This window comes from Hemitrygon akajei, chromosome 9 (genome assembly GCF_048418815.1).
Source record: "Hemitrygon akajei chromosome 9, sHemAka1.3, whole genome shotgun sequence".
NCBI classification, from domain to species: domain Eukaryota; kingdom Metazoa; phylum Chordata; class Chondrichthyes; order Myliobatiformes; family Dasyatidae; genus Hemitrygon; species Hemitrygon akajei.
The window spans coordinates 27,146,163-27,165,308 of NC_133132.1; the positions used below are offsets into that span (position 1 = coordinate 27,146,163).

A 19,146-nucleotide genomic window follows, 5' to 3' on the forward strand; every position below is an offset into this window, starting at 1 on the left:
ATGCTTGGTAGCACAATACCACAAGAAGAAACAAAACAGAAACAGCAAAACAGACCCCATTTCCCCCTGCAGAAACAAGAGAAAACCTGCAGATGCTGGAAATCCAATCAATGCACACAAAATGTTGGAGGAACTCAGCAGGCCAGACAGCATCTATGGAAAAGAGTATAGGTGATGTTTTGGGCCGACACCCTTCAGCAGGACTGGAGAAAAAAAAATCCAAACAGATCTAAGTCAACCGTACTCTTTCCTATAGACGCTGCCTGGTCTGCTGAGTTCCTCCAGCATCTTATGTGTGTTGCCCATTTCTCCCTCTCACCTACCCATGTACACACACAGTTTTATGTGTCTAGTAGATTAATGGTCACCATTAGTAATAATGGCTTCTTAATTCACGAAATGTGTTTAAATTCCTCAGATTCTATGATGGGAAAGTTGAGCGTCTAGATCTTTGTTTTTAAGTAATTTAACCAATAGGCTGTTGTATCCATTTTACTGAAATGTTATTGTTGAGCATATTGCTATTGTACTTTCGTTGTCAATCAACAGATCAAACTGAAGTTCTTCAATCCTCTTACACTGGTTGTGAATGATCAGCTACATTTAAACAGTTAGGAAGTTCTGCAGCTTCTTTCCCTAATCCTCGATTATGATTTTACTTGAGCGCAAAAGATGTGTCAGAAGTGTATGCAAATATTTATAGCCATCACAAACTACTGAGAACCTAACCATTGCAAAAGCTACTAAATTCAGTACTTTCCATGTGATTCCAAGAAACAGCTGAACACAGAAAAGATTATGGAACTTGATGACATCCTAGCTATATGACTCTAAATTCATTTGGAACACTCGCCAAGTAACTTCATTACACCTAGAGTAGTGGCGTATATCCAATAGTATATAACAAACTGCCCAGCCTTTTCTGTTGACAGAAAGTGGGATAAATACAATCAGCCAGTTATCATCAGTAAGGTGGATCAAATGTGAAATCAAGCAGCAATTATAAATAACTTGCTCTGAAAATTTAGTCTTGTATTTGCATGTCTCCACACTTGACTTTATTGCACTCTTCGTTCAAACATTAACTTGGAGTGGAATTTCAGATTCTGCAATTAATATTATGACAGCATATGGCTTTTGGTTCCTTAAGGTTGTTACAACCAGAGGTGGTAATGGGACAAGCTCCCACTACTTATTAAATGCTCCCAATAGTGTGTGTCTCAAATAGCCTCTGACAACCAAGCCCAGCTCCTGGCCTTCATGTGTGGCTTAGCTACTAAGCCTGCCGGAACTGTTTCTACTGACAGGAGAAGGGCAAAGGTGGGTTACTGGCACCTTAAAACTAGTTGCTTTGGGCAGATGGGGCTTGTAGGCCATAATTGGCAGCTCATCTAGGAAAAGGAAAACTCTGATCCCAAATCTCCACTGCCTTGCAGCTATACCCACTCATGGGGAAGGCTTCGGGAGTAAACCCAAAGATGAAAAATCTGGAGCTGGATTCCCTACGGCAGTCCTACAATGAGTTCAATATTGACTGGCAACTCCTATGACACTGCTGGTACCAAATTGTATCAATCTCTGCCGTTCCTTTGGGTTCATCAGTTGCATGGAGAGGGGGAGCTTGCTACACGGGAAACAGCTTGCTCTCCATATTGTACTGTCTGGGCTTGCGTATCTAGACAGCTAGGATGCAATATCCATGGTGAACCCTGACCAAAGGAGGCCTCAGACCAGATATGGCTCTACCAACTTTTATTGATGAAATGTGGAAAGCATCCTATCTGGACGATAATGGCTTGGTTTGGCAATCACTGTATGAGACCAGTTGAAAGAAACTGCAGTGAGATGTGGATGTAGCTCAGCACATTACAGAAATCAGCTTCTGTGTATAATTTTTGCTGCTTCAGTAAAGCATATTCAAAAATTCCATTCACTCTAGATATTCTCCCTTCTCCCTTCTTCCATTGTGCAGAAGATACAGATACCTGAAAGCATGTATCACCAAGCTGAAGGATAGCTTCTACCCAGCTGTATAGAACTATTGAATGATGGCCTGATCCGAATCCGAACTTCACAATATTGTATACCTGCACATTCTCTGGAGCTGTAATCTTCATTTTGCATTCTATTATTATTTTACCTTGTGCTACCCCAGTGCACAGTGTAATGATTTAATTTTCATTAAAAGTATGCAAGACGTTATTCACTGTACCTTGTACATGTGACAATAATATTCCAATTGCAGTAATAGCAAGTGCCCTAATAAAGATCAATGCCAATAAAAAGCAGGGAAGACTCTCCATCTCCAGGACCAAACATTGAATCAAGATGAAGGAGAAGGCCATAAGACTCAAACCCCATTTATTATCAAATAATGTATAAAAATATACACCTTGAGATTTGTCTGTTAACAGGCAGCCATAAAGCAAGAAACCAGAATTAAAATAAAAGAAAGACACAAAACCAATGTGCAGAGAAAGAGAGGGGAAAAAAACATTAATCATGTAACCAATAGAAGCAAGCCAACAGCATTCTGAACCAGACTGAGTCTGCAGAGCTGCTCCTGGAGCAGCTGGAGTAGGCCAAAGCCTAGGTCCCAGTTCATCACACCAGCATGGCAAAAATACACAGCAGCTGGATCACTTTTTTACCTTGATATTCAATGACTTTGCAATCAATCATTGTATCATTGGTCAGAGTTATACATGCCTTTTTATGGTAATTCTGGAGAGAGGTGTTCTTTGCAGGGCAGCTTTTCTCTAACTTCCATTCTTGATCACTACAATATCTGATTTCCATAAGAGACATGCACTTTGTACCACATAGTTTCACTTTATGCCACCAGTTATTGTATTCAATGTGATCATGAACCTCTAATGAAAATGCTATTAACTTTTCTTTCCTTTATTTTGTGATCAATTCTCTGGTATTTTAAACTGTTTTGTGTAAAATATGTTTTCTTTTAAATGAGGTTATCAACAGTCATTTAAAATTAGTTCAAAGGCCTTTGAGAGAGGCGAGATATCAGAATTGTAGACAAGGAGTCTTGAGATCTGATATCACAGATTGAGACATAGCTCACAACCTGCACTGTGTTGTTGGGTTGCTGCAGTAGCAAACCGGCAACGGGTCAGTCTCATGGAGTCAGAATTTAGGTGCAAACCCACATGTGGAGGCTAAGTGCAGATATGTGCTCACAACTGAGAGGTTGCTGTCAAGCATAATCTTAAATAGGCTAAGCATATTAATAGCATGGCTACAAAGACTGGATATTTTCCAGTAAGTGACCCATTAATTCCCAATTCCACATTCTGTACAACATAATTTCTTTTTCTCAGCAATATTTTGATTGGTTTTTTAAATCAAGAAAGCACAGGTTTGTGCAGTACATAACGAATGTAACAAATGTACAATTCACATCTATGAAAGAGATGCACCCATAGTACAATCATGCTTTGGTTGCCTCCCTGCCCCGACTGACCCCTCTCAATTCCCATCTCCAAGCCATCATTGCATTAGCAAAAAGGGTTAAACAGAACCTTTATCCTCACAGAACTGCATTGGTACAGAGAAGGTGTATTTTCCTAACACATAAACTGTTGTATGTTTACATGTCTGAGTTCATAGAATTTTACCGGGGAATGCTGAAAGTCAGGGAGTTATGTGCAGAGGAAAGGAAGAAGGGATGAACCTTTAGTCTGGCTGGGAATTCTGAAAATATTCAAGAAAGGGTCCCCACACCTTTTTGGAACTTTATGTCTGAATTGAGAGTTGAATAATGGATCTTCTCAAGGTATAGACTGGACATGATGTCTCTGAGCCACTTGAGAACAGTAAATGGAACTATGGAATGTATTTCCAATATTCATGGAAGATCCAGACACTTTGTGATGGTCTTTCCTGATTTCATATAGCATTTTTTTACAGCTAGAGACAGTGTGAAGACAGAATGGACCCATTGTTTCAATGTAGTGTTTAACATTTAGGTATTTCAACTTCAGAATCAGAATCAGATTTAGTATCACCAGCATATGTCATGAAATTTGTCAACTTTACTGCAACAGCACAATTAAATAAGTATAGAGAAAAAAGTGAGTTACACTAATATATATATGTCTATGTCTATTAAATAGTTAAGTTAAAATAAGTAGAGTAAAATAACAGAAATAAAAAAAGTAGTAAAGTAGTATCAGATGCCAGAGGGGAAGAAGCTGTTCCTGAATCACTGAGTGTGGGCCTTCAGGCTTCTGTACTCCTTCCCAACAGTAACAGTGTGAAGAGGGCATGACCTGGGTGGTGGGGATGCCACCTTCCTAAGGCATCGCTCTTTGAAGATGTCTTGGATACTCCGGAGGCTCGTACCCATGATGGAGCTGACTAGTTTTACAAGTTTCTGCAACTTGTTTCAATCTTGTGTAGTAGCATCCCCCCCCCCCCCCCCCCAGTGATGCAGACTCTCCACTGTACATTTGTACATTTGTGATGGATACTCTCCACTGTACATTTGTAGAAGTTTTCGAGTGTTTTAGTTGCCAACCACATTTCCTCAAACTCCTAATGAAATATAGCCACTGTCTTGCTTTCATTATTGCTCCATCAATCAGGCAGAGAGGGGAATTTAAAGAAAACATTATTTATCCCATTCATACTGTATCTGATAAGCAGTGTAGAAGTTGTTTAAATCAGAGTAAGTCCATCTACACCAGACATTGTTTTGAGCATACGGAGCAGATTGACTTTTGTTACCATGAATGTAGTCAGAATTTAGCTGGTTGCAATAAACTGCTAGGAGTAAAAATGTATCCCATTAGTATCCCAACATTAAAGTTACTATTATCGGTCAATGTCAAGTAAAAGGTATTTCAAACAAATTAAGGATTTATTAACTATTAAAAATCATTTTCCTAGTCAGGACTTCTGCACAACGAGCATAAAGTTAATTTACTAGTTTGTTGTGAATGTAGATGGACATGGAAAGGCACCGGTCCTGAAGAAGGCTGTCAAAATAGATCTTGATCGATTTATGGATATTAAAATGAACCAAAGGATACGGGGAATTCGGAATTTTTTGAGGCAGCAGTTCAGCTACGCTGTTATTTGACGGTCTGCTCCTTCTTGTGTTTTTAGAACATAGAACAGTACAGGCCCTTCGGCCCACAATGTTGTGCCGACCCTTAAACCCTGCCTCTCATATACCCCACCACCTTAAATTCCTCCATATACCTGTCTAGTTAGTCTCTTAAATTTCACTTTGTGTGGATGAACTATGATTCAAAACACTGCAGATGCTGGCAATCTAAATTAAATATAGGAAGTGCGGGAAGTATCAACCGGTCAGACGCCTTCTGTGGAAAGAGGTGCTGGCTATACTGTTGAACGTCTCAAGCCTTAGTTGTTCGATGACCTGCACTCGAACTTGTTGCATAATTTGACTACCTTCATCTCTCCACCGCCTGCACAGTGACTGCCGGCAAGGGAGCTCAGTTTGCGTTTTCTCCAAACGTTTATATCGGTTTTAAAGTGTTGGCTCGCGCAGGAAGGGGCAAACAACCAGCACAGGCTGGACGATTCAGCGAGGAGTGCGCATGCGTGCGAAGGGACCCCAGCGCGCGGGACGCGCATGTGCGGCCGCGAGTGCCCGAGGTTCGGAAGCGCGCGGACTGGCGGTTAGTCCGGCGCTGGCAGCGGCGGGGAATGAGGTGGACATGAGTGTCGCGGCGGGGAAGAGTGAGCCGTGGATGGAAGCCGAAACACGGCAAGTCTTGGACTCCTTGGTGCGGGAGTTTCCAGCCCCGCTGGGCCCTGAGGATCCGCTACCCGTGCGGCTGCAGAGCGCATTGTTGAGCTGGGAGGAAGTGGAGGGAGAGAGCGTCGACATGGGGCTGAAGCTGCTGCAGGACAGGTAAGGGCGCAGCATCGGGGTGCACGGTTGCCTTGGCCCCGTCGCCTGAGAAGGAACAGCAGTCTGAAGGCTACACGTGTGCTGTAACAATCAGATTTATGGACAAGGTTGCATAACCGCTAAGTAGGTGTGTGTGCGCGCCCGAGGTGAACGGGGCAAAGGGCCCTCTGTTAACAAGTGTCATTTCCAATCACTTCATTGCATTTGCAAACAAGAACTCGGTTAAACTATAACAATAACCTTAAATTAAACTTAAATAAAAAGAAGCGAAATGAATATGCCGCAAAAAACATATAAAACAATGCAGATGATGTGGAACTAAAATGCGACACGAGACTGGAGTTTGCAAAAAAAATTTAAGTGTTCGAACTCGCGCACTATTTTGGAAGGGTTATAATTAAAAAGGGCAATAACCAGAAGAGACAAAGTACTCAGCAAGTCAGGCAACATAGTGGATTTTTTCCCCAGATTTCTGACATCAGCAGTTTTTTTTAAGTTTTCACCCCGAAGAGAGAGATTTAAAGTGTGACAAGGCAGAAAAACACATGGTTCGAGGGCACCTATTTTACATAGTTTTGTGATCTGAAGTGCCCTGCGTGAGGGGTAGTGTAAACTTTCTAAAGGGAATAGAATAAATTATTTTTAAAAAATGGCAAGTGAGCGGGATTCTGAAATAAACACGAAAATGCTGACTCCGCAGCCCAGGAATCCCCTGCGTAGAGGTTAAAAGTTCTGATTGATCTTTCATTACAACTGAGGAAAGTTAGAACACAAATATTCTTTTCATTTCAGCAAAAAGTGGAATCAATGATAGGGGAAGTGAATAATGTGAATTGTAATAGTTACAGTCAAAGGGTGATAAATTGTTATATTTGATCTTTTTGGGGAGATGAATGGAAATGAGAGAAAATAATTGTTTCTGAAACAATATGATTTAAGCCATAATATTTGCTGAAAATCTGAAGCAAAAAATGCAGCAAATACTCAGCTGGTCAGGCAGCATCCGAGCAAGTGAGTTCTGCAAGAAGAAAAATTGTAGTTCAGTTCATTGAGTTTCAGGGATGTAATGTCCAAATATGAGCAATGCAATTCTATTCCTTGAGTTTTAATTAGAACAGAAGAAACCAGAGGCCGAAAGATCATAAGCAGAAATGGATGGCAAATTAATAAACTGGAAATGAAAGCTAGGGGCCAACCTTACAGTATGAATGGTGGTCACCTTGTGAGTACCAAATTGAAAAGAAGCACAAGTAAATATTTACTTTATGGAAATGCTTGGTCCTTGAAGTAAAATTGCATCTCCTGTGGTTGTATGAGAAGGGTATAGAGGGTATTAGAGGAGAAGAAAGAAAGAGGGAAATATATCTCTGGAATATGGGAAGAGCAGGTCTGATGGTGGCATCTCATTTTGAGTAATGGAAATTGCAGAGAATGATCCATTGAATTTTGAGGCTAATAAAGTGGAGAGAAGTAGACCCTATCCATCCTCTGAGAAGAGAGGTTAAGAGGGGTGCAGGAAATGGAAGACTTTCAGGAGTTCTGTTAGTGTTATTACAAGTCGTCATGAAGGAGAAAGTAATATCGCTTGGAAGTACTGCTGTTGAAAGCTGTGCTATCAGAATCAGCTGGAGAATCTAAGAGAATGGAATGGAGTCCTTTTGGGAAGCAGCATGGGAGAAGGTATAATGGAGATAGAATTGGGAATCTGTGGACTGGTAATGGATATTGGATGCCAGTCTGTCACCTGAGATGGAACTAGAGGTTAAGAAAAAGAAAGGTCAGGGGTAGATCCTTTTCAGGGAGCAGAATGGAAATTTCTAGCAGAAATGAAACTTGAAATCTATTGAGAACTGAACAGCAACAACACTCATCAGTCTTTGAGAAAGCAAGTTGGGATAAGGGTTCATCATGTATTTGACAAGCAGACTTGTGGCTTGGACTCATGCAAGTTTCTACAGTTATACATTGAACTTGAAGAAAATGAATAGAGTTCTATTTTAGTTTATATACAGATACAGCACTGTAGCTGGTCCTTCCAGCCCAGTGAGCCCATGCTGCCCAACTAAACCCATGTGACCAATTAACCTACTAACCTATATGGTTTTGGAATGTGGGAGGAAACCAGAGTACCTGGAGGAAACCCACTATGTCATGGGGAGTACGTACGTGCTCCTTACAGAGAGCAGCAAGAAATAACTGCCAGTAGCTGGTGCTATAATTAGAACAGTGGAAAGTTTTTGACAGGAACAGGCCATTTGGCCCACCAATGCTTGCCAAATTCCAATTCACATAGTGTGTTGAAACAACTATCAAGTTTAGATTTGAAAGTCTCTAAGACACTACTCTCAAACACACAACTGGGTAGTTTGTTTCATGTGTCCACAACTCGCTGTGTAAAGAAATGCTTCCTGATGTTAGTCTGATATTTCCCTTTAACCAGTCTCCGTGTCCTCATTGATGGATTAATTTTGAAGTAGCAGCTGGCATCCACCTTACTTGTACCCTTAATGATTTTGAACACTTCTATCATGTCTTCTCTCATTCTGCATCTGCTTAGGCTAAAAAAATTAAATTCTTTCAGACTTTCTTCATAGCTCATACCCTGTAGACCCAGAATTAGTCTCGTCACCCTTCGCTGAACTCTCTCCAGTGCCTTCACATCCCTCACAAAATATGGAGACAAAAATTGTATACAGTATTCAAGGTGTGGCCTCAAACACATTATACAGCTTTAGGAGAACATCTCTAGACTTGAACTCCACTGAGGGCATTATATACCCCAACGTTCTTTTAGCCTTCCTAATCACTGCTGTGTAACAGTGTTACGCTAACCGCTGCGTTACCATGCCATCCCAGTTAAGAAATAAGTTCAACTAGGTGGTTGGGACAATGATTGATTTTATGTTCAATGGAAGGGTCCACAAACCATTTTTTGGGATGCAGCTATAGAAACAGAAAACTGAAGATACAGGTGTTGCAGATGTCAATGGAAATGTTTCCTAATGTTGATGGTCAGTGTGACATGTAAAACCAAGACAGTCACATTGACACATATGTTTTGGTTGTGTTCTGTACTGAAATATTTTTGGAAGTCTATTTTCTCTACAATTTCTAAAGTTTTAAAAATTAATTTACAACCTAAGAAATTGACAGTTTTATTTGGTATAATCCCTCAATATATTCATGGTATTTCTCCATCAGACCAACATGTAATTGCATTCGTTACATTACTGGCCAGAAGAGCTATTTTGTTGAAATGGAAAGATGCTTCTGCTCCTATTTTGATATAATGGTTTTCCCAGGTTATGCTATGTCTTAGTTTAGAGAAAATCAGAAGTCAAACTTTTGATCCTCGATTTGATTTTGAGAAAAGGTGGAGTTCATTTGACCACTACTATCATCTGATTTGAGTTAATTAATATGGTTTCCTTCCGATTTTTCTTTAAGTGGATTTGAGTTGGCGGATTGATGTTTTTTTAATGGAAGCTTGTATGATGCATAGCTCTGGGGTTGTGCTCCCACTGGGGTTTTTTTTTTGGGTTTTTTCAGTTAGTAGGGGGTTGTTTCCTCCTCTTTCTTCCAAAAAAATTCTTAACTCTTTATTTTCTCTTATTATTATTGATATATTGCTTATATTGTACATAATGATATATTGACTTAATGTATCTTTTTATTTATCTTCAATAATTAATTAAAAAAATTAAAATAAGTAAATGGAAAGAGATTGGACATGGGTGGGGAGGATGTGGAGGGAAACAATAGTTTAGGTATGAAGAAATCAGGTTGGACAAGAACAGCTGGAAACAATGAGTCTGTGGGAACAATCCTATTTGTGGATCAAGGGAGAATGTAGAAGCGAATGATATAATTTTGGGATGCTGAAGGTGAAGGCTATGCAGGAAAGATGTAAAAAGCTGAAGTCAGTGACAGAGTAGCCTGATGTGGTCAGGAGGGAAATATGGGCAGATGATGCTGAGCCTCTGTGAGGTAAAGGGGCATCGAGTGGCTCGAAAGAGCTGGCGCAGATATAACAAGCACGACCATGTATTGCATAATTCTAAAGTTTATTTTTATTTTGTTTGCTTACAGTGTTCAACATGTTTTGTCTGTACAATGCATTGATGATTAGCTTAAAGTACCTTAAAGATTAGCTTGTCTTTCTGTTATTTATATATCTATGAGTACTTAATTACGTCCTCTAAACTTGAGTTGTCTCCCCAGTTTGGCAGTTTGCAACTGTTGATAATGAATCTTTGATTTTTGTTTGTTACAACACAGATAATATTCTTTTTCAGAATTTAGGGTTTTTTAAACAGTGGGGATTTTAGGCTTGAGTTTTGAAAACTGAAGCTGAAGATAATGGGAGCTAGCAACTTCCTGAGGGGGAGAAATAATGAACTGTTTATTGCATACGTCCTTGCAGTTAAGCAACCTTTCACTATGATTGAGGTACATCTCTTAGAAGAGGAGAGATCACCTGTTGGTCCTGCAGGTATGGAAATGAAACTTTATGTAACTGGTAGACGTTCCATTTTCAGAGTTTGGTAGGAAGAGGGACATGGGAAACTGCAGCAAGTAATCTGCAAAAGTATTTGGAAGGCAACTATTTATTTAGTTGATTACATTGGTGTCTTAAGCTACTTGCTATAGGAGTATATTTATCAGTTAGTGAATAGAATTAAGCAGAGGGCTATTTAGTCCTTTATGACAGTTCTGCTATTCAATGGCTAATCAGTTCAGTACCCTGTTTCTGCTTGCACTTTATACTGTCGATCTCTTTAGATTAAGAAATATTTATACCTCTTCGAATATGATTTGGTCTTAAATGCCTTCTGTGGTAGAGAAATTTCTCCTGATCTCATTTCAAAATGTCATACCCTGTATCCTGAAGCTGGGACCTCTGGTTATGGATTCCACATCAGTCCTACCATCTTAGGAATCACTAATTAAACTCCCTTATAGGTTCTTCTTATCCTTCCTCGAATAGGGGGACCAAAACTCCAATGTGGGTGGTTTCAGTAAGATTTTGTGTTATTGTGGCAAAGCATCCTTGTTACTCTTTCCAAGTTGTCTTGCAATTTAAGTTCACGTAACAATTGCCTTTGTAATTATTTGCTGCACCTGAATGCTTACTCAGGACAACTGGTTGAATTCTGTTTTCTAATCTATCATCATTTATATAGTAATTGACTTTTTAAAACCAATGTGTATTAATTTCATTTTCATCCATGTTACACGGCATTTGTTACCCATCTGACCACTGCTCAATCTTGTCTAAATAAGACCATAAGATATAGGAACAGAATTAGGCCATTTGACCCATCGAGTCTGCTCTGCCATTTAATCATGGCTAATCCAAATTTTCCTCTAAACCCCAATCTCCTGCCTTCTCCCTGTATCCCTTCATGGCCTGACCAATCAAGAATCAATCAACCTCTGCCTTAAATGTACATTAAAACGTGGCATCCACAGCTACCTGTGGTAAAGATTTCCACAATTTGAAACTCCCTGGCTAAAGAAATTACTCTTCATCTCCATTTTAAACAGACTATTCTGAGGCTCTGTCCTCTGGTATGAAGACTCTCCCTTCATAGGAAACATCCTCTCCACATCCACTCTGGGCCATCAAATGCTCTTTATATGACAAGCCATTCAATCCTGGAATCCTTTTTGTAAGTCTGCTTTGAACCCTCTACAATTTCAACACATCCTTTCTAAGATAAGGGGCCCAAAATAGCTTACAATACTCCAAGTGAGGCCCCACCAGTGCTTCACTAAGTCTCAACATTGCATTTGCCTTCCTCACCACAGACTCAACCTGCAAATTAATCTTTGGGGAATCCTGCACAAGGACTTCTAAGTCCCTTTGTGCCTCATTTTTGTGTGTGCTTTCTCTTTATTTAGAAAACAGTCAGCCCTTTCATTTCTTCTACCAAAGTGCGTGACCATACACTTCCCGACACTATTCCATCTGCTACTTCTTGTCCATTCTCCTAATATGTCTTTCTGTACCCTCTCTACTTCCTCAAAACTATCTGTCCTCCACCTATCTTCATATTGTCTGCAACCTTTACAACAAAGCCATCAACTCCATCATCCGAATCATTGACATAGAATGTAAAAAGAATCGGTCCCAACACAGATCCCTGTGGAACACCACTATTCATCAGCAGCAACCAGAAAAGGCTCCCTTTATGCCCACTCTTTGCCTCCTGCCAATCAGCCACTGCTTTATCCATGCTATGGATGGATACCATGGGCTCGTAGCTTGTTAAGCAGCCTCAGGCGTGGCAGCTTGTCAAAGACCTTCTGATAATCCAAGTACACACATCAACTGATTCTTCTCTGTCTATCCTGCTTGTTATTTCTTCAAAGAATTTCAAAAGATTTGTGAGGCAAGATTTTCCCTAGAGGAAACCATGCTGACTATGGCCTATTTTATCATGTGCCTTCAAGTTCACTGAGACCTCATCCTTAATAATCGACTCCCAACATCTTCCCAATCACTGAGGTCAGCCTAACTGGCCTGTTGCTTCTGAGTCCTCCACAGCAGCAAACTTAGTTATTTCATATAGTTCTTTCATCAAAGTAGTTGATAAATACTGTGACTAGCTGGCATGCCATTAGCCACCCAGAAAAAAGTCCTATTCATTCCTACTGTTTCCAGCATGGCAACTAAATTTCAGCTTATGCCAGTGCATTACTTTTCAATTCGATGCACTTCAGTTTCATAGTCTAACATATGGTACCTTATCGGAAGCCTTTTGAGCCGCCTTAAATACCGCATCAGATGTCTTTCAGTAGTGATTCCAGTGGCATGCCCAAAAACTCCATTATATTTGTTAAGCAGGATTTCCTTTTCATAAATGCAATAGACTTTTAACAATTCTGTTAATACTTTCTAAGTGTTCTGTTATTACTGTAAGATCTACAGATATATAATTCTGTTTTTATATTTAAACAGTGCAGGTCTCTTCTAAACAGTAGGAACTACGCTGAAGTTTAAAGAATTTTGGAAGACCACCACAATCTATCTACTATTTCCAGTGTATTTCCTTTGGTACTCTGAGATGTGGATTTCCAGACCTCAAGTGTGTCAACCTTTAGCAATATTAATTCCCTATCATTATTTATTTAGCCGTACTGATTTCTTTCAGTTCCTGCTTCTCATCAGATCTTTATTTGCCTAACATATCTAGGAGTTTATTTCTGTTCTCTGTTCTCTTTTATTGTTCTGTCATTAACTTTGTTTCCTATTGCAAATGTCCCCATTTCTTTACAGTTGCAGCCTATATTTGCCTTTCCTAGCTCATTTTTCTTCAGATATGTAAAAGCTTTTAGTCATTTTTTGTTCCTTGTAAGTTTGTTGTCATACTCTATCTTCTCGCTCTGAATCTTTCCATCCTCCTTTGTTGACTTCTGAACTGGTCCCATTCATCAGCCTTGTTTTATCTCTCTCTGGGAGCTTGTGTCATCCCTAATTTCTTTTAATAGCCACCTATCCTGACATATTTTGGATTGAATAGGTAACTGCTGTGGCATTTGAAGGCCATGTTTCAATCACTTGCGTTCAGGTAGGCATATTGTGCTCCTAAATTCTCATACACTATTATTATTAGCAATGTACTAAGATTTACAAATAAAAATATTGTTTTATATTCTTCTCTAATCACACATTCTTCCCTAATTTACCGTCAGTCTAGACCTTCATCTTGACTGATAAAATATCAGGGAGAAATGTGTAACTTATACCTTTTTAAACTCTTAATTTTAACATGCTATAGTCAGGAAAGAGGAGCAATGTGCTGTGACTTTGGAACAAGGATCATTAAGAGACCACATTTCTATTTTAATAAAAGCATCATTGGAGTGATAGTGCTGGGCACTGAGAACTCTTAATACAGCTCTAAGATTGAGATCAACCTTTTAGAGAGGCTAGGATGTGGGCCCAAGTATTTGATCCTTTACCCAGATCTTGTTCACTCTGAGCCTGGTGATGCTTTTGCACTTCGCTTTCCTGTTTAACAAGATTTAACAAGATTTTCAAGAAATAATTATTGGGGATGAATTTATCTAAATGGCTTTTAACCCTATTGTTATGACCACTCCAAAATCATTGAATGGACAGTTACTTTCAAAGTATGATGCAATTAAAAACTAATAAATTTCCTGCCAGTCTGACTTGTGTATATTGCAGTCAAATTTCTCTTAGGTTTGTGTTAAATATTGCACTCACCTACTTTCCTCAGTCTTATCCAAATGGATAAGCAGTAGGTAGCCAGTGTTCAGCTAAATAACCATTTCCATCACCCTTACATGTTTTGCTAGGGTTGGGGCTCTGCTGCTTCCTTTATATATTGTTTGTTCTTTTGTTACACAAGATAAAGGAATTTACTTCCTTTGGGTCAGGTGGCTTTTTGTCTCAAAGGCTACAGCTTATTTTGCTATTTCCTTTTCTGAGCTGCAGCGTAGGTTGTTACTTCCTTGCTTGTAGTCTATGATGTGCTCAGTGCCTTAATTATTCTTTTGTTCTTTGTAAGCAGGAGTTAGGGTAACATATGAATAAAATTTGGCTACAGTGGAAAGGATTTATGTAACTTGCAACTTTATGAATTTGGTGGTGATGTTGGCTGGCTGATAAACCACAGACAGAACCTGAACCGAAGTGTTAATTGCCAGTTATTTATTGTCTGGTGCACATACCAGGAATTTTTACTTAGTAAGTGCTTCTCATTCAGTGTTTGACCTTGTGTACAAAAGAGATACTGGCTCAACTGATACTAGAGTGGATTAGCTAAACAAAGCCACCTGAATCCACCATTTATTGACAATGAAAACCACACATTCAAAGCACCCGAATTTCTTACACAAATGTCAGCAATCTTAACTGTGTAGCTGTACAGTTGAGATTGATATTCTAGAACATGTGTTTTGATATGGTGGGGGTTATCCTGTAGGCAACTATACATATTATGAGATCTACCTGCACCTATTTGACAGGGTTAAACTAGTTAAGACTCACAAAGCAGCTCAAGTAAGAATTTTATATACATGTATACTTAAATATAATATTTTATATGTATATTAAAACTGAATAATCACTGCAACCAGTTTGAAACACTACAAATAATATAATTTTGTATTTTTGTCTAAGATTTTTGTTACATAAAATTATAAAATATACACTGTACTTATTTTACACTGGTATAGTGCTAATGCAGCCTTCTCTTAACTGTAACCTCAGTTTGTACTCTCCCTCTCCAACTGTAATTCTGAATGCAAATTAATTCCAATGATCAGAAATAGGAACTTGTTCCCTTATATACAAGTGATTTGATTCTACCCAATGCCCTTTGCAGGTTCCCCTACACTTCCATAGCAATTGATTGGTAACTGCTCGATTGTGCTGTATTTGCCAAGGTTAAATACATTCATATATTGGTTGATTTAATTAGTCCTTGTGTCAACCTGAAATTATTAACCTGCTCAGTTGAGGAAAAACACAGGAGACACAAAATTACCTCTGTAACAGTTTTTATTCAGAGAGGAGTTCGCAGCCCCACGCACTTCGGGCGTAAGGTAGCCAACTCCCAATTTGTCGGTTTACAAAGGTCATACTTATACCCAAAAGCAGGGTACTACATTCACAAATATGGTTACCGATTCGAATTCATCAATTGATTGGCTATTGCGTAGCTAAGCATGCAAAATACTCAGAATTAGCAAAGGTTCAAGCGTAATACTTGGAATTAATACTGACGCACTTCAAAACACTTGAAATAGGTATACTCAAAATACTTTGCCAAACACATTGTCTTGTGGTCGCAGGTTCCCTTTTCCTTGTGGTCTCCACGTCTAGCCTGGCACCTTATTTTAGCTACCTCTCCTTACTTCCCCAATGACGTACCTCTCTCTTGTCCTGTCTACATATTTTGCTACACTTACCCCTCGCCCACCCCCTCTACACGTACCCCTTACCCTCTTCAGATTCTCACTTGAGCATTAGTAATTAATTCATGGGTTTTATTGTTTTCTCAACTTGTTTTGCTGTGGAAGAACTGTGACCTAATCAGTACCTTGAAGAGTTGTTGTTCTAATGAGCACTTATAACTTGAAAATTCTGTGGGCAGTCATAACAGATAAGTGAACTATCCTTGATTAGGAACACGAGAAAATCTGCAGATGCTGGATATCCAAAGCGCACACACGAAATGCTGGAGGAACTCAGCAGGTCAGACAGCATCTAAGGGAAAGAGTAAACAGTTGATATTTCGGGCTGAAACCCTTCTTCAGGGCCTGAAACATTGACTTTTTTTCCATAGATGCTGCCTGACCTGCAGATTTCCTCCAGCATTTTGTCTATGTGTATCCTTGATTAGTCCTGTTAGTTTGTAAAGGTTCTCATTTTGTTGATTCTTCAGCTTTCATTCTCTTTTAAAATTTTCTTTTTAAGATCCTGCAGTGTTGAATGCATTCCTGATTCAGGTTTGGCTTCAGTACTACTCTGGTGGATTAATACAGTTGTGGTTAATTTAAGATTCTGCTGAGCTAGCGAGTGGGCCTTTATAGGTTCCTAAGCATGTATGTCTTTGGGTTTTGTACTTTCTTTGTGTGTTGTTACGCCTGTGCCCCAACTCTGAGGGGCCGAAGGGTACAAAGTAGCCCCCTCCTTTTTGAGAATCGCAAGATCGCTATTAATGCGGGTCTGGGACCCAGGAAATGAGAGAGAGACACGCAGAATCCACAAGGGGTTTGGAATGTCCTGGCCCCTCAGCGATACAAAGCCATGGGAAACGGCCATTGTCTCTTGGAGACGGAATTGTGTATTGAGTACTGTGCTATTCATGGAAGCCCTCAGGGAATGATCAGAGGGGGCTGGTTGAGGGATTGCATCATCCCAACCTGATTGACATCTGAGACCCCGTGAGTAAGGATAAAAGAGGGTCTGGGGAACAACCCTTTCAGACGCACCAGGAGAAACGCTAGAAATCCCGTGACAGCGTTTAATAGCGATAGCCAGTGGAGGGCCCACGTGTGTCCTTTCCCGTTGCCTGGGATTGGGGCCTTACCACGAAAGACGGCTTAGCTGAAGAAGAGATCACCACCAACGAAATTTTGAAGGATCGACATCATAAAAAGGAAAAGCTGGCAAGTTCTAAAAATCTGTCTTTCTCCAACCAAAGGCTGAAGCCTGTATGAACTGAATGAACTAAAGTGACTTTTATATTTCCATTGGACAATACATTATCCCCTAGACAACGATAGAGCTATTTCTTATTGATTATTATTATACCTGCGCTTTTAGATTTAGTATTGACGACGTATATTATCTGTATGTTTGCATTGATATTCTTTTTGTGTATTTTTATCAATAAATACTGTTAAAAATAGTACCATCAGACTTCAACGGACCTCTCTATCTTTGCTGGTAAGTGACCCGGTTACGGGGTACGTAACAGTGTAGTGAGCATAAATGTATGTTTTATGTAAGATCATAGACCCAATAAGATGTAGGAGTAGAATTAGGCCATTCAGCCCATCAAGTCTGCTCTGCCATTCCAGCATGACTGATTTATTATCCCTCTCAACCCCATTCTGTTGCCTCTCCCCGTAATCTATGTCACCCTAACTAATCAAAAACCTGTCAACCTCTGCTTTAAATATATCCAATAACTTGGCCTCCACAGCTACCTCTGGCACTGAAATCCACAGATTCACCACCCTCTGGTTAAAGACTATTCTAAAGGGATGTCCTTGTGATCTGAGGCTATGCCTTCTGGTCCTAGAGAACCTAAGCAATTAGGTTCAGGATCTATAGCATCCTGATGGGAAAAGAGCTTAGCTTGAACTGTTACGTTCGGAATCATCTGTCTGTTTAATTCAGAGCCTGTGTGAACAGTTAATCAGTATCAGGTTTATTATCACTGACATGCGCTCAGTGGCCATTTTACTAGGTACACCTACTTATTAATCAGCCAATTATGTAACAGAAACTCAATGCATAAAAGCAAATTTCATGACACATTCTGGTGATAATAAACCTGATTCTGATTCTTACTGGTTCAAGTTGACAGGAAGTTGGCAGTAACTCAAATAAGCATGCATTACAATAGTGGTATACAGAAGAGCATCTCTGAGCGCACAACATATTGAACCTTGAAGTGATGGGCTATAGCAGCTGAAGGCCACGACCATATTGAAATAAACTCGGTGGTCACTTTATTAGGGACAGGAGGTATCTAATAAAGTGGCCATTGAGTGTATGTCATGAAATTTGTTGTTTAGTGTCAGCAGTGCAGTGCAAGATGTAAAAATTACTATCAGTTACAAAAATAAATGGTGCAAAATGGTGGTTTATGGACTTTTCATTAATCTGATGATAGAAGGGAAGAAGCTGTTCTCTAAAACACTAAAGGGCATTCAGATGCTCTCAGGCTCCTGTGCCTCCTCCCCGATAGTAGTAACGTGAGCAGGGCACATCCTCGATAGTGAGATGGATGCCATCATCTTGGGGAGAGTGTTGAGCACATTTCAACCAGTCTAACTATATGATCATTTCAGGAAACCACTAAATCCAGATTTTTCATTTCTATTCAAAAACCTTGTTTGAAATTACTATAGCTATTATGTAAAGAAAGTATAATGGTTAGCTGGGAATTTCTCAGTGTTAAACTAGTCAGCAAACAATGCCAAGGCAGAAAGTGGAATCTAGGTAATCTATTCTAAAAGATGCTAATGTTATGATTGTTCAGGCATCAAATAATTCATAAAATGAAAGAGTCATAATTTTTATTACCAAATTAGTGATTGGTGTGCACATAACATTCAATAAATTGAAATTGAATTTGTGCTGTGTGAAAACTGCCTTCTACCTCTTCTGCTTCCCTTCCTATGAGCACTTTTCCCTAGTTCCATCTGCTCCAATCATCTCTTGATAGGGAAAACAGCGTAGACTACTATAAACATCTGCAGTAACTTCCAGCATCCGGTGACTATGAAAATATAAAGTGGAGGAAATAAAAAGCATAATATTAAAGACATGCCAGAAAGAGTTTGATTTGCATATCTGCTAGGTACAAAGACTTATCTAGTATAGCTGTCACTTCATAGATCCAGCAACCAGGGTTCAATCCTGACTTCTGGTGGAAGTCTGTAATATTGTGTCTGTGATTACGTAGTTTCCTTCCACATACCAAAGACCTGCAGGTTGGTAGTTTAATCAGACATTGAAAATTGCTCCGAGT

General features: G+C 39.5%; 1 protein-coding gene across 1 annotated transcript in view; it reads left to right on the top strand.

The window, feature by feature from the left end:
- Positions 1–5,602: 5,602 nt before the first annotated feature.
- Positions 5,603–19,146, top strand: part of ppm1f (protein phosphatase, Mg2+/Mn2+ dependent, 1F) — a 67,244-nt gene continuing 53,700 nt past the window's right edge. The window contains exon 1 of the mRNA XM_073055686.1: positions 5,603–5,902. Coding sequence (XP_072911787.1) covers positions 5,706–5,902 — 197 coding nt within the window. The 5' untranslated portion in view covers positions 5,603–5,705. The remainder of the gene's footprint in view (positions 5,903–19,146) is intronic.